This window comes from Megachile rotundata, chromosome 16 (assembly GCF_050947335.1).
Source record: "Megachile rotundata isolate GNS110a chromosome 16, iyMegRotu1, whole genome shotgun sequence".
NCBI lineage: Eukaryota > Metazoa > Arthropoda > Insecta > Hymenoptera > Megachilidae > Megachile > Megachile rotundata.
Window position 1 is genome coordinate 1,518,067 of NC_134998.1, and position 22,649 is coordinate 1,540,715.

Below are 22,649 nucleotides of genomic sequence, written 5' to 3' on the forward strand. Positions count from 1 at the left end.
ATCCGAGAATCGATCAACCGACTTGAGAAAACTCGTCGGAAAAGGTGATCACGAAACAAATTATCTTCTTTAATTCCGGAGATGTTTCCAAAAATATGATTTCCACCCCCAACTTCGAGGGCCATTTTCAGCAATAGCCAAATATTTTTTTAAGAACTATATCTCACATAAGTTTCATCAAAATCAGCGTGTCGGAGTAGGATATGTTCCCTTATTATTATGCGCCGCCTCCGAAAAGATTGAAATGTATTTAATATACTACCTAACGAGTAAATAGGTTTCATTCATATCTGTTACGTAATTATATGATTGAATGAAATAGAAATTACTTCATTAGGAAATAGAAATTATTTTATACTTTTTAGTGCATTTCGAAGTCGGTGTATTTTTTTCTTAAAATTATTTTATACGTTTTTTAGTTTGCGTAACATTTTCCCAATTGTTGTTTTGTTCTGTGTCCTCGCTTTGCCTTTGTTTTAGAGTGTAATTTTCACCGTTACGGGTTATTTTAAACGGCTCGATCGCATGAACCATGTTTTTGCTCGCTGGCGATACCGCCGCTATATACAAAAGCCGCAAACACCTATACTGTTTACTGTCGGAACACACTAGTACACCTTTAAGTGAGCTATACCGTAAACACGTCTATACGTTTCGACGGCAAGACAACGACTGTTTCTAATAAATGTATCATAACTCCTCTTTACGTTATTGAATCTTTTTCAAATTTTACTGGCATAATCTTAAGGCTTCCATCTTCTTATTGACATCTACTTGTTTTAGTAAATTGCTAGAATGTATATTATTTCGGCCATTCAAGTTTGCATATGTAAGCGTTCGAATACTTTCGTGAGCCACTGTATGTGTATATATTCTATAAATCATACTCTATAATATAAAATCGTAACGTAACGCGTAACGCGTAACGCTGTCACGGTTATATTGTATTCTATCATTCTATCATTCTCTATCATACTCTTTATAGTACAAAATCATAACGTAACGGTGTCACGCATAAAGCTGTCACGGTTAGGTTAGGTTAGGTTAGGTTAGGTTAGGTTAGTAAGTATGGCGGACGAACTGGTGCCGGGGTGGCACAAGTCGGATCTCCCACCTCCACGTGGTGTTCGCTGGGATAGAGGAACTGCGCCTTTGGTAGTCGATCGCTTCAGTGATTGGCTACCCAAGTCCGAGGGCCTCTATGCTAACGGGAGAACGGCGGGTCCCCCAGTTTGGGGGGGCTCATGCTCACACCGTAAGCCTGTGGTCATGTTTCGCAGGAACGGGAGGCTTGCTTTAACCGGCTGGCCCCGCGAGGAGTAAACCTCTATAAAAAATCCGCTGTGTGGTCGCGGGGCGGAATACGGCCACGGTAGCCCCTGCCTGCGGTATGAGTCCGCATAAAAGGGGGTCGTTCCCGAAGTAGGTCCGATGATGTGTCGAGGCTATGTCGGCGGGGTCTTCGGACCCTGGCAGGTACTACCATGCCGGACAGGCTCGCACGGAGGATCGAAAAGGGGGCGATTGGGGTTCGGGGGGACGTCCCAAACTAAGGTGTGCAGGACAACCGTGCCGAGAGTTGCATGGCTGCCGGGACGTTAAACTGGGCAGTCTCTAACGGTCCCTCGGGGGTACCTGCCGACCTCCCCGAGTAAGTAGGCTTACCCGGGTATGGCGGCTCTGCCCGGGTGGACATTTTTTCCGACCCCACTCGTGGGAATGGTATGGAGAATATAAACATAAAACAAACGATGACGAGTACGGTGGAGGATTCTGCGGCTTGCCTTCATGGGCAGTCGCAGCGTGAAGAGAAGGAGGAGGTGCGGGTTAGTGTGGAGAGCGCGCAGATCACCGGCGCGGCTCCAGGAACCCCAGGAATGACACAGGCTGGAAGTAGGAGAGGTTCGATGGATTCAACGGCCTCCGAAACCACTGTGTTGACGAGGAGGATGGCGAGGCTTCGTGCCAGCCGCCGGGCGGCTACCTCCCCTTGCCCATCTCTGGGGGATGACGGGGCACGCCCCCTGAGTGCGGAAAATGATCCTGGTCCCTCTTCATCCAGTGGACGTCTGACTGGGGGAGAGGGCGCCAGTCCCCCTCACACAGTGTCTGCCGCACTGCGGGGGCGGGAGTTTGGGCATCCAAGCGTGCGGCTGTCGAGAGTCGATAGAAGCCGATCTCGATCCCGTCAGCAGCGACTGGATGCTTCGCCAGCCGCCGGAATGGGCCAAGTGGACAGTGGAGAAGAATTGGACTACTCTGTCTGCTCGGTAGCGTCAACGGGCCGCATGACGTCACGGAAGCGCACCAAGCCCCTTACACCAGGGCAGTTCCAAAACTCGGCAGATGCGAAGAGGAGACTGCTCGAGGCGCATCGTAAGGAGACCGAGTCCAGGGAGGAGATGGCTGTCCTCGATCCTGAGGTGAACTCGCGTCCCCCTTGTCGAGGTGCACTGCCGCTATCGGAGGTAGATGATATCCTCCGGGTGCTGGACGGACGTATGGACGCTGAAATTGTGGCAGATGCGATTGAGTGTGCGCGCACGCTTGAAAAAATAGCCGCAAATTCAAAGAATTTGAAGGGCACGTATGTGCGCCTGATCAGGGAAAACACACGATACCTTCAGGCGGCAACGATGCATGGATATAGACGGGCCCGGACAGCGGGTGATGCATCGCAGTTGGAAAGGGAGAACATCCTTCTGCACCAGAAGGTCCGTGAGAGGGACCTGCAGTTGGAGGAGACGAGGAGGGACTTGAAGGCACTTCGTCGAGAGGTAGACGCCCTTAAGCTGCGCGCTGGCGGCATTGCTGAGGTGCCTCCATCAACAGATGTGCCGGCACGTGAGCGGACTCCTCCCGCACTGAAGTCAATGGACGTTGTGGAACGTCCGTCTCCTCGCGTGCCGGTAGTGGTCCCCTCGTCGGAGGCTCCGCGGGAAGTTACCGAGTCGCCCTCGGTAATTCCTCCTCCACCCACTCCATTACCATCGACGGAGTGGGACATGGAGCGTTTTATGGATCTGATGGAGCGCCTCGTCGAGAGGAAGATGGTGGCGCTCCAGGAGAGGCTGTTGCCCGCCGCAGCTCTCAGGCCTCCGCTGGGTGCTGGGCAGCGGGGTGTTGCCATGCCTCCTCCAGCTGCTCCAGCTGCTCCAGCTGCTCCAGCTGCTCCAGCTGCTCCAACTGCTCCAGCTGCTCCCGCTGCACCGTCGAAAAAGGCGAGGACAGCGAGAGCGAAAACGACAGCGGTCGCAGGAATGACCAAGGTTCCTGCTCCCAGGACTGCGACACATGCAGCAGGTAGGCAGAATTGGCCTGCTCCGCCTTGTCCGCTTCCTCCGCCGCCACCCGTTTCGACGACCGAGACGTGGTCGATGGTGGTTGGGCGTAGGGCGAAAAGGGCAGCAAAGCTAGCTGCTGTGCCCGTTTCGGCGCCCCAGAGCAAGCCGGTGCCTGGAAGGTCACCGCCTGTCGCCCGGAAGCAGCAGGCCTCCAAACGGCCTCCTCGTCCGCCGAGGACCGCCGCGGTGTCCATTACGGTGCCACCGGGCGGGACCAAGACGTATGCGGACGTCATGAAGGAGGCCAGGGAACGCGTCAAGCTGGCAGAGATTGGCATTGATGTCGTCCGTTACCGGCAAGCGGTGACGGGCGGCATGTTGTTGGAGGTTCCTGGAGAGGGCGGCTCGGCCAAGGCTGACAACTTGGCCGAGCGTCTTAGGACCGTCTTCGAGGGGACGGGGGTTAGGATGGCCAGGCCGATAAAGTGCGGCGAATGCCGTATTGTTGGCCTGGACCCATCCGTCACTTCCAAAGAGGTTACTGAAGCAGTTGCTGCAGCTGCAGGTTGCAGCGAGGGAGACATTCGGGTAGGTGAAGTCCGGATGTCTCCTTCCGGTGTTGGGACCATATGGGTCCGTTGTCCCCTTGCGGCTCTAAACAAAATAGTAGCCGCAAGGAGGATCCGCGTCGGTTGGCTGTCGGTAAGGGTGGAAGCCCTGCCTACGCGGCCACTTCAGTACTACCGCTGCCTAGAGGCGGGTCACGTCAGGCAGCGGTGTACTGGACACGATGACCGGTCGGACCGCTGTTACAAGTGCGGTGAGACCGGTCACCGTGCGGGGCAGTGCTCTGCTGCCCCCCGGTGTCCGCTGTGCTCCGATTTGGGGAAGCCGGCGGGTCATAGGTTGGGCGCAAAATCGTGCGCCCAATCTTCCCGTCGGAGGGTTAGGCAGCTCCGTAAGGAGCAGGCTGCTGTTAGAGCTGTGCCAGAAAAAGCTTCTGCCCCCTCGGCTAATGCAGATCCGCCCGTAAGTGAGCAGGGTAGCGACGCCTTGGAGGGGGCAATGGAGGTGGAGAAGTAATGGCTCCTAAGGGCTGTATACTCCAGGCCAACCTGAACCACTCGGCTAGGGCTCAGGATCTTTTTGTCCATACCCTAGCCGAGTGGCAGGTAGGGTTGGCCGTGGCCGCGGAGCCCTATAAAGTCCCCGAACATCCGCACTGGTTTGGGGACGATGTGGGCTCCGTGGCAATTGCGTGGACCACCTTGCCCGGATCCTCGGTCTGCGAATTGATCACTCGCGGCCGAGGATTCGTGGCTGTGAATTGGGACGGAACCGCGGTGGTGGGCATTTATGCACCGCCCAGCTGGACCCTCGCGAGATTTGAGGAGTTTTTGGACGGGATGTCAGCGTGCATTGCGCGTTGCCTTCCCCGTCCGCTCCTGGTGCTGGGAGACTTTAATTCTAAGGCCCAAGCCTGGGGGTCTCCCAGCACTGACGCGAGGGGTGAGGCGGTGCTCGATTGGGCGGCGGCGAACGGTCTCCGGCTGTTGAACCGGGGTACCGTGAGCACGTGCGTGCATCCGCAGGGGGAGTCCATCGTCGACCTTTCATGGGCGACGCCCTCTGCGGCGCAGCGCGTGTCCGGTTGGAGGGCGGCGGAGGAGGTGGAGACTTTAAGTGACCACCTCTATATCCGAATGGATGTCTCCGCCACCTGTCGCCGCCTAAGGGCCGCACCACCGCGGAGATGGGCGCTTAAGCGCCTAGACGAGGACGCCCTGATGGTTGCGTCCCTCGCCGCGGCCTGGCCGGAATTTCCGGCTGGGCCGGTTGCCGATGTGGATGAGGAGGCCGACTGGTTCCGGGGTACGTTAACAGCGATCTGTGACGGTTCCATGCCCCGGGCTGGCGGTTTCCGCCGGCGGGCTGCGTACTGGTGGACGGACGAAATTGCGCAAATGCGCACAGAGTGCCACCACGCCCGTCGCCAGTTCCAGCGCTCCCGCCGGAGGCGGCAACGCGATGCGGCGAGGGAAGAGATCCTGTATGGGACGTACCGCACGCTTGCGGTGTCCCTTCAGGCAGCCATCAGGGAGGCCAAATCCCAGGCGTATGATGAGTTCCTCCTCTCCTTGAAGAAGGATGCGTGGGGGCGCCCATACAAAATGGTCATGGATAAGCTTCGACCATGGGCGCCCCCACTCACGGAGAGTTTGACCCCCAGTTCTTGGCGGAGGTGGTGGACACCTTGTTTCCCAGGGATGACGAGCCACCGCCTCCTGCCTCGTCGGACCCGATTATCTGTTCCGACGACATGGGGGTCACGGAGGAGGAACTTACGGCGGGTATTGCACGCATGGCGGCCCGGAACACAGCTCCGGGCCCCGATGGCATACCCGGCCGCGTCTGGGCAAAGGCCTTGAGCGTCCTCGGGCCCCGACTGCGGCGGCTGTTTGACAGTTGCCTGCGGTCGGGGCGGTTTCCGTCCCAATGGAAGGTGGGAAGGATGGTCTTGATCAGGAAAGAAGGGAAGCCCGCCAATTCTCCCTCCTCGTTCCGGCCTATAGTGCTCCTGGATGAGGTGGGCAAGTTATTCGAGCGAATTCTCGTTGCCCGCCTCTCCAGGCACTTGTCCTGCGGTGGTCCCGATTTGGCCGACTGCCAGTATGGCTTCCGCGAGGGTCGCAGTACCATCGACGCGATACATCGCGTGCGATCCCTCGCGGAGTCGGCCACCTCCCAGGGTGGGGTAGCACTTGGTGTCTCTTTAGACATCAAGAATGCTTTTAACACCCTGCCCTGGGGGAGGATTAGGGAGGCCCTCGTCTACCATGAGGTGCCTTCCTATCTGAGGGCGGTAATTGGTGACTACCTGCGGGACAGGTGGATCGAGTACCCGGGTCGGGACGGGGAGATGCACCGGAGATCGGTGGACCGCGGCGTACCCCAGGGGGCAGTCTTGGGACCATTCCTTTGGAATGTAGGGTACGACGCGGCACTGCGGGTTTCCCTTCCGCCCGGCGCCAGACTTACGTGTTATGCCGATGACACGTATGTGCTTGCGACCGGGCGGACCTGGATCGAGACCATCCGCCACGCGGAAGTTGCGGTGGCAGCAGTCTCCTCTGCTATCCGGCGACTGGGCTTGGAGGTGTCGGCGGGCAAAACAGAAGCCATGTGGTTTTGCCCGCCAGGTGTAGAGGCACCACCCCAGTCGTTCATCCGGTTAGGTGATGAGTACGTTCAGGTTGGAGGCGGATTGAGGTATCTCGGTCTCCACCTGGACAGCCACTGGCGGTTTGAGCGCCACTTCCAGCTCTTGGCCCCCCGTTTGGAGAGAACGGCGGCGGCATTAGGCCGCCTCCTTCCAAACTTGGGGGGCCCTGACGAGAGGGTACGCCGCCTCTACGCAGGTATCGTGCGGTCGATGGCCCTATATGGCTCGCCCATATGGGCCAACGACCTGATGGCCAGCCCGCCCAGCATAAAATTGCTGGGCAAGGTCCAGCGCAGGCTGGCCATCAGGTCGATCAGAGGGTACCGCACGGTATCGTATGGGGCGGCGATGGCTCTAGCTGGGTATATCCCCTTCCACTACATGGCGGAGGGAGATGCCAGAGTTTTCTGGCGTCTCCGTGATCTCCGTCGGGAGGGGGTGCCCCGGTTAGAGTCGGAAGTGGAGGCGCTGCAACGCCAGGCCCGACGGTTCGCGCTCACAAATTGGCGCGGCGACCTGATACGTCGCTGCGCCGAACAGCGCGCCGTCGGGGCGGTCCTGCCAGTTTTAAGTGAATGGCGGGATCGCGGCTTCGGAAGGATAACCTACCGGATGACCCAGGTACTCACCGGACATGGATGCTTCGGTGGGTATCTGTGGCGGATTGGAAAAGAGGAGACACCCTGCTGTCACCACTGCGATGCTGGGTATGACGATGCCCAGCATACATTACAGGACTGCCCCGCGTTCGCGGGGCATCGCGTGGCACTCCGGTGCCACGTTGGTTGGGACCTCTCGCTGGCAACGGTCGTACGCGAAATCCTTGCCAGCGAGAGGTCATGGACAGCTTTCGCCTCCTTTTGCGAAGTTGTTATGTCGCAAAAGGAGGCGGCGGAGCGGGAGCGCGAGCGTCGAGGTCGCGCTCCCGCCCGCGGGAGAAGAAGGGGGCGTACGGCGGCACGGGGCAGCTCCCGTGGCCGCCGTGGCTAGAACGCCCCCTTATGAGAAGGTGGTAGGCTGCGCTGGCCGCAGCCTGGCCCTCCCACGAATTGGGAGGGCGAAAGGACGGGTCTGCAGTCAAGCAGACCCGTCGGGGCCGCAGGCGTCTGGGGTTGGGGCCCCAGACGCCATTGCATGCGGTCCGCGGTGGGGCCGGCTCTGGGCGCGACCTCCCGGAGCTGGCCGCTAAGAGAATGGTGTCAATGGGGGGTCCATTAGACCCCCCGGAGGAGGGCACCAAGGTGCAAGAGAGGGGGCGCACCGGAAAGTAGTACCCAAAGGTCCCGGAGCGCCCCCAGATAGAGAAGGTTGCCGTGGCGTTTTTAGCGGGTAAAAATCCCGCATAACCCCGCACCATCCCCAAGGGGTGCGGTGTATCTTTCGAAGATTTTCCCCACGATAAAAAAAAAAAAAGGTTAGTAAGTATGATAAAGTTACGCGTGAGACAGTTACGTTATGATTTTGTACTATAGAGTACAGTATGACTGTGACAGATGTAACCTAACCTAAACCTAACCTAACCTAACCTAACCTAACCTAACCGTGACAGCGTAACGCGTAGCACCGTTGCGTTATGATTTTGTACTATAAAGAGTATGATAGAGAATGATAGAATGATAGAATACAATATAACCGTGACAGCGTTACGCGTTACGCGTTACGTTACGATTTTATATTATAGAGTATGATATAGAGTATGATGGTTTTATATTATAGAGTATGATTTAAACATAAAAATATTCCGGTAGAGCATGCACACGAAATAGGCGCGAAGCGCCTCGGGGGTAGGGCCGCGAAGCGGCCAGGGGGCGGAGCCCCCTAGTATTCTATAAATTCAATCTGTAAATTAATACAATTTGTATTTAACCCATTTTATATAAATTAACTCATTCCGATTTTTTCTTTTATTCTGACTAGTTTATTAATTAAGCTAGATTCACACTTATTTGTTTACGGCCATTTTGTTTGTTTGCAATATCTGTCTCGATGCTGCACCTTCAAAAATTCGAATTTATTAAACATACAGTATTCATTGCTGTCCAAAAATACATGACCATCCCCTGTGGTAAAGTTTACTGATGAGTACTATACTCGTAAAAACTTCATTCTTGCAATCATCGAGTTTCACAGTCTTTACGAAATTGACTCGTCGAACAGAATCATGCACGTATATGCGATATTGCAAGAGTCGATATCGTAAATTCGACCGAGGCTCGATGATTGCAAAAATGAAGCTTTTACGAATACAGCACTTATTAGTAGACTTCACCACAGGGTAATTATGTTTTTTTGGACAACAATAAATACCATATGTTTAATAAAATCAAGTTTTCCAATGTACAAGATTGAGACAGATACTAATGTAGAGAAACAACATGGCCACAGTGAAACAAACGTAAAGCATTCACCTCAAATAACTTCCAAATGTAATACCGATGGATAAACAAACGAAAACATGTAAACGGTTATCCAAAAATAACTTTAGCGATAATTTTTTTCTCGTTACCGTTGCTCTTCGAACGTTTTGTCCTAAATTGGCGATCGTAACACGATCGGCATGCCCCCCTTAAATCGTCTTTCTCTCTCTTCCCAATGTCGCGGCGTAGAAGCCCGCACGTGTTTCCTTTACGTCGTAGACGTTAACCGCGTTGCGATCGGCAGTTGAGGACATAGCGTCCAATGTTCAACATCGTAAAGAAAGTAAGAAATCGTTAATAATGAATAGTCGTCCACGCGCTTTCAATTATGTTCTTTTTCTATGGTTAATAAATTAGGTAATTAGTGTAAAGTGACAGTAAACTGTTATAATGGAACGAGAAGTAAAATGAGTTAATCGACCTAGCCGTGGTAACAGCTATTATGCAGTGTGTATCTTTTTTTTATAAACGGTTAAGATCAGCACAACTACCCAATTACACATTTTCACTAAAGCAGGATTATTTTTAAACCATAGGTAAGTCTGATTTAAATTATTTCTACATGTTTTATGAATTTAAAGTAATAGGGATTAATACATTTGTAAATCGTCAAACGTAAAATCGTTGCTGCTGAATACAAAAGTTATTTTTCCTTCAAAATGTGCGAATTTGTTGTTTCACAACTTTGTAACAAGCGCCAGCAATTTTCGATATTTTATTATTTATTCCTTCCGAAAACGAATACAAGTACCGAAGAAACTTAATTCCCTAGGTTTGCACGAATAATAAATAATTAATTTATCCCTTATAAACGGTCAATGAATAACTAAACATTTTTAATTGCTCTATTTATTATTTAACTAAATTTTAACATAAAGGCATCCTATTAAACAATTACACTGTTTAGGCGCAAAGGCGCTTGTTCACAACGATAATTAATTGTCACATTTGAACTCATTGCTCTTGCACCTAGGCATGTGTTTTTCATTAACACTTTCACGACCGCATCTTTGCGCAGTGAAACGTCGCCATGAGCCGGCAATATTTTTGACACCACGTGGGAGTCAACGACCAATAACGACAGCCTATCAATGACACCACGTAAGTGTCACCGGCCAACAACGACTGGCGTGCCTATGGTACCACGTTGGTGTCGCCGGTCGTTAAAGTGTTAATAATTCATCAAAAACTAAGCTTCAACCAACTTTTTAGTAAAAGAAAATATTGATCAATATCGTTGTAGCTACCACTATTTGAAAATATGCCCACTAGTACCCAAATACCCTGTAATCGCTGCGGACCGTGTATTTTTATTTTTACAAATAGCTTGTTAATTAATAAAGATTATGACAGCATAATTATGTAGTCTGTTTGAGATAATTGATATAGGCGTATAATTTGTTTCTGAATGTTAGAAAAATGGAAATTGACGAACGATCGACACAGGCCATGTGCCTTTTGTCATTGCATTTCCCCTTCCTCAAGGAAACTTTGCTGGGTCTAAGTGCCCTAAACAGCCATGCTAACGGGGGTGTCCTCAAGACGAGATCGTGTACAACAACTCAGTATTTTCTAAATCACGTACCTGAACTTAGCAGCCGACTTTCAAAAATTTTATTTCTTTCAATTGTATCGTATTCAGCTTCGTTTGTACCCGTTTATACCACCTTTCATTTCGTTTGTACCCTAAGGGGTGAAAAGTTACTCCAGCATCCCACTTTAACATTTTTTCTTTCTTTCAAAGCCATCATAAAAAGGGACGCCGTAGAGGTTTGTACCACCCTCACTTTCGTTTGTACCAAAAGGGGTTGCGTTTGTACCGTCTTTCGAAAGTACCCCCAAGGGATAACTTCGCCATTTTTTGAGATATTTCAAATCTTCTTGCGGGTGCTGTTTCCTATTCGTTTGTACCCGTTTGTGCCACTTTTACTTTCGTTTGTACCTTAAAGGGTTCGTTTGTACCGCGTTTTGAAAAAATCCCTTAGAGGTAACTACGTCAAGTTTGGGAATTTTTCAAATCTTGGGGGTGCTGTTTCCTATTCGTCTCTAGAGGTTTGTACCACCTTTACTTTCGTTTGTACCTCAAAGGGTTCGTTTGTACCGCCTTTTGAAAAAAATTCCCCTAGAGGTAACTTCGTCAATTTTGGGAATTTTTTAAATCTTCTTGGAGGTGCTGTTTCCTATTCGTCTCTAGAGGTTTGTACCACCTTTACTTTCGTTTGTACCTCAAAGGGTTCGTTTGCACCGCGTTTTGAAAAAAATTCCCCTAGAGGTAACTTCGTCAATTTTGGGAATTTTTTAAATCTTCTTGGGGGTGCTGTTTCCTATTCGTCTCTAGAGGTTTGTACCACCTTTACTTTCGTTTGTACCTCAAAGGGTTCGTTTGTACCGCCTTTTGAAAAAAATCCCCTAGAGGTAACTTCGTCAATTTTGGGAATTTTTTAAATCTTCTTGGGGGTGCTGTTTCCTATTCGTCTCTAGAGGTTTGTACCACCTTTACTTTCGTTTGTACCTCAAAGGGTTCGTTTGTACCGCCTTTTGAAAAAAATCCCCTAGAGGTAACTTCGTCAATTTTGGGAATTTTTTAAATCTTCTTGGGGGTGCTGTTTCCTATTCGTCTCTAGAGGTTTGTACCACCTTTACTTTCGTTTGTACCTCAAAGGGTTCGTTTGTACCGCCTTTTGAAAAAAATTCCCCTAGAGGTAACTTCGTCAATTTTGGGAATTTTTTAAATCTTCTTGGGGGTGGTGTTTCCTATTCGTCTCTAGAGGTTTGTACCACCTTTACTTTCGTTTGTACCTCAAAGGGTTCGTTTGTACCGCGTTTTGAAAAAAATTCCCCTAGAGGTAACTTCGTCAATTTTGGGAATTTTTTAAATCTTCTTGGGGGTGCTGTTTCCTATTCGTCTCTAGAGGTTTGTACCACCTTTACTTTCGTTTGTACCTCAAAGGGTTCGTTTGCACCGCGTTTTGAAAAAAATTCCCCTAGAGGTAACTTCGTCAATTTTGGGAATTTTTTAAATCTTCTTGGGGGTGCTGTTTCCTATTCGTCTCTAGAGGTTTGTACCACCTTTACTTTCGTTTGTACCTCAAAGGGTTCGTTTGTACCGCGTTTTGAAAAAAATCCCCTAGAGGTAACTTCGTCAATTTTGGGAATTTTTTAAATCTTCTTGGGGGTGCTGTTTCCTATTCGTCTCTAGAGGTTTGTACCACCTTTACTTTCGTTTGTACCTCAAAGGGTTCGTTTGTACCGCCTTTTGAAAAAAATCCCCCAGGGGTAACTTCTTCAATTCTGAGAATTTGTTTAATCTCCTTAGGGATGTTGTTTCCTTTTCGCCTGTACAGGCGTATACCATTTTCACTTGCGTTTGTATCTGAAGGGGTTCGTGGGTACCGACTTCTGAAAAAATCCGCTAGGGGGCACTCTGCAGTTTTCTAAGATTTTTCAAATGTTTTTCGGGGTTGCTACTACGTATTCGCTTGTAGAGGTTTGTACCATCTTCACTTGCGTTTGTACCTCAAGGGGTTCGTGGGTACCGACTTCTGAAAAAATCCGCTAGGGGGCACTCTGCAGTTTTCTAAGATTTTTCAAATGTTCTTGGGGGTGCTGCTATGTTTTCGCTTCTAGAGGATTGTACCATCTTCACTTGCGTTTGTATCTCAAGGGGTTCGTGGGTACCGACTTCTGAAAAAATCCGCTAGGGGGCACTCTGCAGTTTTCTAAGATTTTTCAAATGTTTTTCGGGGTTGCTTCTATGTATTCGTTTGTAGAGGTTTGTACCATCTTCACTTGCGTTTATACCTGAAGGGGTTCGTGGGTACCGATTTCTGAAAAAATCCGCAAGGAGGCACTCCGCAGTTTTCTAAGATTTTTCAAATCTTGTCGCACGTGGTGTTTGTTAATCATTTATTCCCGTTTATACTATTTGTGACGTATCTGGTATTGAGCTTAGAAATTAGTAGCGCGAACGAGGTGAAGAACGGCATTTACTATGGAACGAGTTCCTTTTACAATGATTATGTGTAAATGGAATGTGGGATTTGTGGATGTGTGGTTCTGGTGTGTATCCGACATGTCAATACCTTTCAGTAATTATTTTTATTCACTTAATTAATGGTAAACATGGTTATTACAATCAACAATTATTATTTGAGAAGTATAAAAAACATATGTATTTTTTTTAATATAATTTTGTGAAATGAACAAGTTTCGGAGCAGAACAGAATATATTTTATTACGCAATAAGGGGGAACTCAGAATGTGAAATGAATATAATCGAACTCAATGCAAGAAAAAATGTACAATTAAAGTAATAAAATTTACATCGAAGTTCTTCCGTGTTGAATCTTCCAGGATGTTAAACGCTTTTACTTCCGTTTGTATCTGTAAGACTTCGTTTTAGGGTACGCTTCGCCATTTTTGGGGATTTTTGAGGTCTTCTTGCAGGCACTGTTTCCTATTAAGTAAATGTGTTCTGAAATATTATGTAGCATTTAGAGGATTAAAATTAAAAAATTGCAATAATAAAAGAAAAGCGTAAATTACATACCATTGGAACAGTGCAGCAAAGAAATTGTGTCAGACACAGTTTGTTTCTTGGTTGATATTTTTGCCTGATATATGTTGTTTAATAGTGAACAGGGGCGATCTCCATTTTTGGAGATTTTTCAGGTCTTCTTGCAGCCACTGTTTCCTATTAAGTAAATGTGTTCTGAAATATTATGTAGCATTTAGAGGATTAAAATTAAAAAACTGCAATAATAAAAGAAAAGCGTAAATTACATACCATTGGAACAGTGCAGCAAAGAAATTGTGTCAGACACAGTTTGTTTCTTGGTTGATGTTTTTGCCTGATATATCTTGTTTATTAGTCAACGAGAGCGATCTTCATTTTTGGAGATTTGGAGCCCTTCTTGCGAGCACTGTTTCCTATTAAGTAAATGTGTTCTGAAATATTATGTAGCATTTAGAGGATTAAAATTAAAAAATTGCAATAATAAAAGAAAAGCGTAAATTACATACCATTGGAACAGTGCAGCAAAGAAATTGTTTCAGATACAGTTTGTCTCGTGGTTGATGTATTGTGTTGTTTGATGGTTTAAAATGTGAATTTCTTCTTTTCCATTCTTGCAACAACTGAAAAGTAATTTTCGTTTATTTACTTATTTCTTAAAATAAATAATTTATACTTTATAAATGTTTTATTAATTTGCAAACGTAATAATGAAATTATACAATATATTCGAAAGTTGTAAAACATTACCTGAATCGTGATTTCCCTTTCTATGCGCGTAATACTGTTCTTGTTCTGCTTCTCTTGTTGATTACGTTGATTATGATGATTGTGATGATCGTGGTGGTTATGGTGGTTATAATGAGTAGTATGAATGTGATGAGTATGATGAGTATGATGAGTGTGATGAGTGTGATGATTATAATGATTATAATGATTATTAACGTCGAAGAACTCGCATAACCTTTCGGTCTGCGAGTACAATTGCTTTTGATTGCAATTGTTAACCACCGACAAAGTCGTTGGTACTACGCTTTGCAGCGTAGTGCGACGCTGGATCGTTGCAACGTTTTTGATTTTTGGCTTTTTCCGTGAATAAGTCAGCGGAGTGTACACTATTCAGAAGTGTACAGCCAAGTGTCGATCAACTCGCATGATCTTACGATCCGTGAGTACAATTGCTTTTGATTGCAATTGTTAACCACCGACAAAGTCGTTGGTACTACCCTTTACAGTGTAGTGCGACACTGATTCGTTGCAACGTTTTTGATTTTTGGCTTTCTCCGTGAATAAGTCAGCGGAGTGTACACTATTCAGAAGTGTACAGCCAAGTGTCGATCAACTCGCATGATCTTACGATCCGTGAGTACAATTGCTTTTGATTGCAATTGTTAATCACCGACAAAGTCGTTGGTACTACGCTTTGCAGTGTAGTGCGACACTGGACAATTTATTTATTAATTTACGTCCTTAATTATCAGACTTAATGTAAATTAATAGGGAGAGTTTCCGTTTCTGTAATAATTGCCTAGATGTAGTGATAGCACCTTTTTTTGACCGTGACAGGTCATTGTATATTTCCCAGGTTCCTGTTATTCTCTTACAATGAGAAATGTAGTGGCCTACATTTTGGGAATTCGTGCTTCCTGTATATTCGATCGCTGACACTAACTTGAATTTTATATTTTCGATTATTATTTCATCCGGTACTTGTAATAATGTAAAAGTACCTTCCCAATTATAGATATTTTCTGTTAAGGCTAAATGACTATGTTGTAGTGGTTCGATGTCAAAAATAATTTGTTGCCCTGGTATAATTTTAGTGCCAACGGTGTAATTATTGCATCTGGTGCATAGAGTTGATTCTTTAAATGATATTATATTATAAAATGAATTTTTTAAAGCCTGTATACCGTTCTCATAAAACGGTCGTACATTTACATCTACAAGGACTTCAGATTTTTCCTTTAAATATTTACAGGTTGAGCATTCCTGTACAATTGCATATGAACTGTCTTTTTGTAATAAATGTTTTCTAATTAAATTACTAATATTACATGCACAATCTATATAATTTCCTTCTGATTTAAATATGCTACTGAGTATTATGGCTCGTTCTTTATATACACTGCTCAAAAGAAATATGGCATAGAAAAATTTTAGGCAAAAATTGGCCAAATTTGACTGATGATAACTCCGTGAAAAATCATCGCAAAGTTATGCTCTTTTTTTCAAATTAAAGCTTGAGATCTCTACTTTAAGACCCTGTAGTTTGATTTTAGATTTGATGCATCACTACCACAATAACACCGTAAATGTGAGATCATGTTTGCAATATTGAAAATTACAAAGTTTGACGAAATGCATGGACTTGCCACATTTTTTTTTGGTGATACTGTTTACAGCAGCATAAAGTACAAACCTTCATCTTTAATTTCCAGTATGTGAAAAACCGCTACCATTTTTTCCCGCAAAGATACAGAACTTTAAAGAAACCCTTGCATTTATGGCATATACCGCCGGCATTAGCATTACCCGACATGCACCTCGGAGAGGTTGCTGGACAGATTTTGCACATCATATGGCTCTGACAAGAACCTATTGTATTCTATTTGGGAGATGGCTACTATCACTATGTCTTCAGAAATATTTTGAAATAAATTTATATTATCGCATGATGTTAATAAACCAATGCAACGTACATAGAAATCTTTTACTCTTCTAGGTTTATGATGGAAACATTTCCATCGACACACCATTTTAATAAAATGTGCAATATCTATTTTAATTACGCTTTTTGGTTTTAATGCGATGTTATTAGTTTTTAAGTAATTTAAACAATTATCTACATATGTTATTAAATCTACATTATTGAATGCTAAAACTACGGCATTCAGTAATGCGAGAGAATAATCTATTACAATACTGGAGGGAACTGAAACCATTGTTGATCGTAGCCATTCCCTTAGCCAAAACGTTATAACATTAGTGTCATGTCTTTCGGAAATCATTTGAAAAACTGGAAGAACTTGATTTTCAAATGGTATAACTGCTTGATATAGCAATATTACTTTACTAGAACCGTCTGCTTTTTTCATTTTTCTTACAATTGATCCCGTAGCATCTATACATACATGACTACATGTATAACGTTTTTGCTTAATTATTTCTTTATATAAATAAGCCTGTTCTGGGCTCCAATACATTATAAATATGTCGTTAATTCCTATTTGCTTTTAATTTTAATAAATTATATAAGGGATCAGAAATTTTATTATTACCTAATTCTTTATGTGCTTCAAGCTGTTTGGCTTTCCATAGAACTTCAGGTTTATATATATGAGATGGTATCGCATCTCCAAATTCCATTTCCTTATTGGCCTCTTCCCTGATCCACGCATACGCACTTTTTCCCTGTAATTCCTTCACTATGCGCTTCCGTTGGGCTCCTCGTAATTGCCTTCTTCTGTTGTGCACAATATCCTTAGAATCACACGTAGAAATGTGTAATAACAATCCATCTTCATCTGGACCGTTAACATTGTATAAGCTGACATCGTTCTTGCATTCTGTACATCTGCCTTTTACTTTTAAAAATAATCCATTGTCGCTTTTGTTACATTTAGCATATTTAAATGCAAAGCAACATGGAAGTTTCAATTGTAACCATATTTGCCGGCTTATGATGTCTGCCCAACCGTCTCCTAAAACGAAATATTCACGGTTTTTGTAAGTTGTCTTCTTCGGTGCAACTTTTGTCCACTCTTCTATATTAATTTTGATGGTGGTGCGCAATTCAGGCATAACACTACCCAAATTGCCAGTTGACCAATTGGATATATTAGAAACGTCACTTTCACTTGCAGGTTGATGGGAATTGATACTGGTGTCGATGTTCACATTATATAGATTTTTCAATTTATCCAGTATTCCAGATCTGTTTTGCGATATGCATAAATATAAATGTTTTTTTGTTATTGCACCATTTAAGCGGCAACATGCAACATCCCACACGTTGTCCGATAAGGAATGCAATTTGTTGCCATTAGTAAAAAAGTTTAATTCTTTGACAGCTTCGAAAATTTCAGTATGTTCCACTTTCGCTCTTCGTGGCATTGTGAACTATTAATTGCACAAACTGAATCACAATATACTTCACTTTACACATATGATAAATATCACACCAAATTCACTTATAAATATATTTGAAAACGCGTTAATAAAAATAAAAAAAAAAAAATACAAACAAAAAGTACCAAAAAAATTACCAAAAATTACCAAAGAAAAAAAAAATAAACAAAAAAATAAATAAAACTATAAAAGAAAAAAAATAAACAAAATACAAAAAACATAGAAGTTGCAGGAAAAACGCCACTAAAAATCGTATTTAGAATGTCTATACGATTAGGCGCGATGAACTGCTGACTCTATACTGAAAAATCTTCCTCTGAAACTTAGATGCAGCAGCTAAGCACAGATACACACCACTTGACATAAGTGAAAATGACCAAAAGATATGCGCCAAAACACATCCCCACCATTGCAGGAGAAAACCTCCTTAAACGCTCTGTCCCCACGAAGTATAACGTAAACCTCGTTTAGACACTACGAATAGAAATGAAAAACTGTATACTATTTTTTGCTTTTTTAAAATAAAACATTCGTCAACATATTTGAGACATTTTCCTCCTAAAACTGAGACCAAGCACGAAATAATTTGGACTGTATTTACGGATTTAATTAACGATCAAAATGTTTAACGTACAGGTAGATAACGACTGGAAAAGAAAGGGACGTTGCTATTGTTGCAGATGGCAAACATGAAATAGCTGTTCTATTGTTTTTGTTGGCAATACGTTGCAAATTATTTTTAGTTTCAATCCTTTTTTAATACAATGTTTACCGACATATTTGAAACGTTTCCCTAATTAAAATAATACAAATCATAATGTAATTCGGGACATATTGACTTGTAATTTATTAAAGCCATTACTCTAATGACACATTTGCCGGTATAACCGATATACGGGTGTTCGGCTACAGGTGGGCATAATTTTAGGGGGAGATAGCTGGGATGATTCTGAACAACTTTTTCCTTTATCAAAATGCTGGTTAAAGCTTAGTTTTTTATTTATTAATGAAAAACACTGACCAATCAGAGCGCGAGAATAGCGCGCGCTCAGATGAGAGAGCGACGGGTGCAAGCGTGACGGTTGATCCTGGTCGTGAACAAAGAAATCGCGCGATATCGGTAACATAGTTACCATCATCGGTAATATGTCAGCCGGTAAGTAGTTATAAAATTCACAACTATTAATAAGTATGAATTTATTAACGAAACTAATTGTATGGATTAAGCGAAAATAAAGGTAAAGATCAAGCGCAGTTTTTTTAGATAATCAAAAAAAATGACTGTTTGTTTAACGACATAAAATTAAAGAATACTCGGACACTTACCTCATGAGTGAATTTTTAATTATGTAAAAAAAACTGCGCTTGATCTTCACCTTTACTTTCGTTTCATCCATACGAGTTCCGATAATAAATTTATATTTATTAATAGTTGTGAATTTTGTTACTACTTACCGGCTGACATATTACCAATGATGGTAACTATGTTACCGATATCGCGCGATTTCTTTGTTCACGACCAGGGTCAACCGTCACGCTTGCACCCGTCGCTCTCGCATCTGAGCGCGCGCTATTCTCGCGCTCTGATTGGTCAGTATTTTTCATTAATAATTCAAAAACTAAGCTTTAACCAGCATTTTGGTTATTTTTACATTAGGATTGTCTCACCGATATGTTATTGTATATTTGCGTTCAATATCCTTCACTCGCTGTCCTTTTCGACGTTCGACAAATCATAAATGAATGTAGAATCTATACAATATCAGCAAAAGTTTAGGCCCGAGAGATTTCCGGGCATTGAATATTTACTATATTAAGTATTAACAAATTTTTTATATTTTCTTGATAAAGGTAACGGTGGTGACATTATGTACTCGACAGGTTTGGTTTCATCCGTTTGTAGCAAGTAGTAATATGTAACATCTAATATCTCGTATTCAATTTAAATGCAGTATTAGTAATGTACGGAAGGCTTATAGAAATATACAAGATCGGTGTAGAACGTGTTTATTCAAGAATCCGTAGACGATTGATGAGCGACCCCCGGTCGACCGCTTCCTCGTGTGTTAAAACAAACAACGATCGGTACGTTCGCGCAACAATTCCTACTATGTATAAAGATGTATCGTATACCGCACGCTTACAATAAAGACCACATACATAATTTTTAATTTCAAATACTAGATATTTCATAAGAAACTAATAAGAATGAATTGTATAATCAAAGAATTAATCAATACTGTTTTTGGTATTAAAATAAATTTTACGCGATACTAATACATATTTCACAAATGTCCTAATAGTTTTGAATGGTAGGGTATATACGTTTACAGGAATTAACTACATGAATACATAAATTATATTAAAAATTTATTAAAGTATTATATAAATTATAGGTATGTAATTTATTTCATGTGTATATGGACATTGTATTTTAACGAGCCGCGACGTGTGCCGCGACCACCACGGCCGCCTCCGCCGCCGCCACCACGCCCGCCTCTGCCAGCACCTCCACGGCCGCCTTTGCCGCCACCACCACGGGAGTATAACAAATATTTTATTAATCTTTTCATCTGAAACAGTAGAATAAAAATGTAAAATATTCGTATAACCGTATTAAAAATTTTTAATGTAAAAAATTACAAGTTTTCGAAATAATAGGGAACATCTGTTTTTACGAACGTATTGAATTCTGCTTATAAATGTGGGTTTGCACTATCATACGCGTCGGTTTCAGCATTGTCTGCCACCCGTTTTCGAAGAAACGACTTTGTTCACGAATTTGTTCGGAAATCATGCATACATATGATGCCATGCGCACACACTTGTAGGCAGAATTCATTATGCCAGTAAGAATAATTTGTCGCGAGTATCTAATCTGTCACAAACAAAGAAGTAATATTAAATAAATATCAAACACTTTACTTACTTCTGCCATTTCAGAAGAGACCCCTGCTGTTCCCTCCTGTGGTGGATTTATTTCCTTTTCTTCTGTAGCTGCTTCAGTTGGAATTTTTTCTTCCACTTCAAGCGTACTGTTTTCCACTTCCATCTGTAAATGAAACAGTTTATTTATTATTTCACTATAAAATATATATATGGCGTTGCCGTTCAGAATATTATACGTACTTTTTCGAACGTTCTTCTTACTTAGTCGGTTTACGAATGATTGACAATTGACCATCATGATCGATGGTGTGTCCCGAACATCCCCACTTACAAGAAATATCGAAATGAATCCCTTCCACCACCCTTGTCCTCGTGCAAGAAGGAGTATGTCGTAGTTGGAGTAAGCAACATTCGATTATGCAGTTTTATAAACTTTGTTAAATTCTTAATAATTTTTACTTATATGCACATGTGGGTATTGTGTACAACATTTTTGTGCACTACAAATATGCAAACTTTGTTACTTCTTGCCTTTTTTTTTTATGTAACATTCTTTCATGAAACATGTTTGCGACATTTTTCGGGTTAAAATGATTTCAAACATGACATAATTTCAGACATATATACTTGTAATTCCAAACGTTGTAGTTATACCCAACATATTGTTCTAATAATTTATTAAAAGTAATTAGATCCCGATTTACGTCTTGTTTGGTATCATTTTAATCAGCGAAGTTGACCTATTAACTCTAAACACATCGATTTATTTGTGCTTATTAATTAACATGAGAATTCAACACTTTACTTGTAGAAAATATATTGTAATGAAAAACAGGGGTGACAAGAGAAACGTAGGCCTTGTAAAAAAAATGTTAAAGATATCGATAAAACTGAAAACTTTAACACCATAGATTCTATTATATGTAAGAAGTAAGGAGAGTGTTTTTTTGTTACCCTAGTGTATATAAATACCGGCTCAGCGAGAGCGCAGAGCAGATAGCAAGGACTAGTTCAAAAGTACGAAGCGTTCGGTTAAATATTATTTGTTTCTTTCTGTATTAAATAAACATTGTTATTTTTGTTTAAATAAATAACCTTAACAGGTTATGGGCCCAGCCTATCGCGTCTTTAGTGAATATTAAGTGAATTACTAAAAGTGAAAGAGTGTTGCAAAATCCAAGATGGATGTTTCAAGTCTGAAAATTGAGAAGCTACGTGACAAAGATAATTGGCATCAATGGCGGTTCATTATTCGTTCCTTGCTGGAGAATGAGGACGATCTATTGGATGTCTGTGAGGGAAAACTGATAAAACCTACAGATAGTGTACTGGATCGGGACGTGAAGCTTAAAAGGTTTGAAAAGGCCGACAGAGCTGCTAGGAAACTAATCGTGACGACGGTTGAGAAAAAGCCGTTGGATCTACTTTTGAACTGTACAACCGCCAAGGATATGTGGACGAAATTGAATTCCATATATGATATGAAATCTAACGAAACTCTATCTCTGATACAGAAACAGTTCTTTGAGTATAAGTGGGAATCAAGTGAAAGTGTTGCGCATAATTTATCTAAACTGGAAAACTTAGTTACAAAAATGAAAAGTCTTGGTGGTGAAATTCCTGATTCCATGGTGCTAACGCGAGTGTTGTGTATTCTACCAGCAAAATTCAACCATTTTCATAGCGCGTGGGATTCAGTAGACGAACAGAAGAAAACGTTAGAAAATTTAACCACGAGGCTAATGGCGGAAGAATTAAGAATTCAAACACAAGAAGAGTCATGTGAGACAACGGTTGCGCTGTTTACAAATTCAAGACACAAAAGTTCGACGAATAACAGGAATGATCGAAAAGGTCAGGACGAGTATGTACAGAGAAATAAACAGATAATCTGTTATACTTGTGGACGGGGAGATCATTTGAAAAAAAACTGTCCGGGTTGTTATTCGTGCGGTTCAAAGAATCACGTTAGCAGAAATTGTCCTAAGAAAGGAAGGAGAATAGCAAAGCTGGATGGTGGGAGTTCAACACAACATATGCACACCAGGCAGGCATTCGTAGGTGTCAATGGCACTATCACTGGAGATGGCTGGCTGATAGACTCAGGAGCATCTGATCATATGTCGCACCGACGGGATTGGTTCCATGATTTTGAAGAGTTCGGGAGTCCAATAAATATCAAGGTTGGAAAT

The 22,649-nt window shown here is 43.6% G+C and overlaps 1 protein-coding gene and 2 long non-coding RNA genes across 3 annotated transcripts in view; 2 read left to right on the forward strand and 1 right to left on the reverse strand.

Moving 5' to 3' along the window:
- Window positions 1-4,366: 4,366 nt before the first annotated feature.
- LOC143266091 (uncharacterized) lies at window positions 4,367-5,406 on the forward strand. The gene is made up of 2 exons (XM_076541704.1): window positions 4,367-5,156; window positions 5,261-5,406. The coding sequence occupies exons 1-2, from the start codon at window positions 4,367-4,369 to the stop codon at window positions 5,404-5,406; spliced, it is 936 nt and encodes a 311-aa protein (XP_076397819.1).
- A 3,566-nt stretch (window positions 5,407-8,972) lies between these two features.
- The window catches only part of LOC143265998 (uncharacterized), a 105,541-nt gene continuing 91,864 nt past the window's right edge, over window positions 8,973-22,649 (forward strand). The window contains exon 1 of the long non-coding RNA XR_013040889.1: window positions 8,973-9,460. This is a non-coding gene — a long non-coding RNA (uncharacterized LOC143265998). The remainder of the gene's footprint in view (window positions 9,461-22,649) is intronic.
- LOC143266084 (uncharacterized) lies at window positions 19,974-21,218 on the reverse strand. Its single transcript, XR_013041160.1, has 3 exons — window positions 20,698-21,218; window positions 20,498-20,620; window positions 19,974-20,141 (listed from the first exon to the last, which is right to left on the reverse strand). It is a non-coding gene; the product is annotated as an uncharacterized LOC143266084 (long non-coding RNA).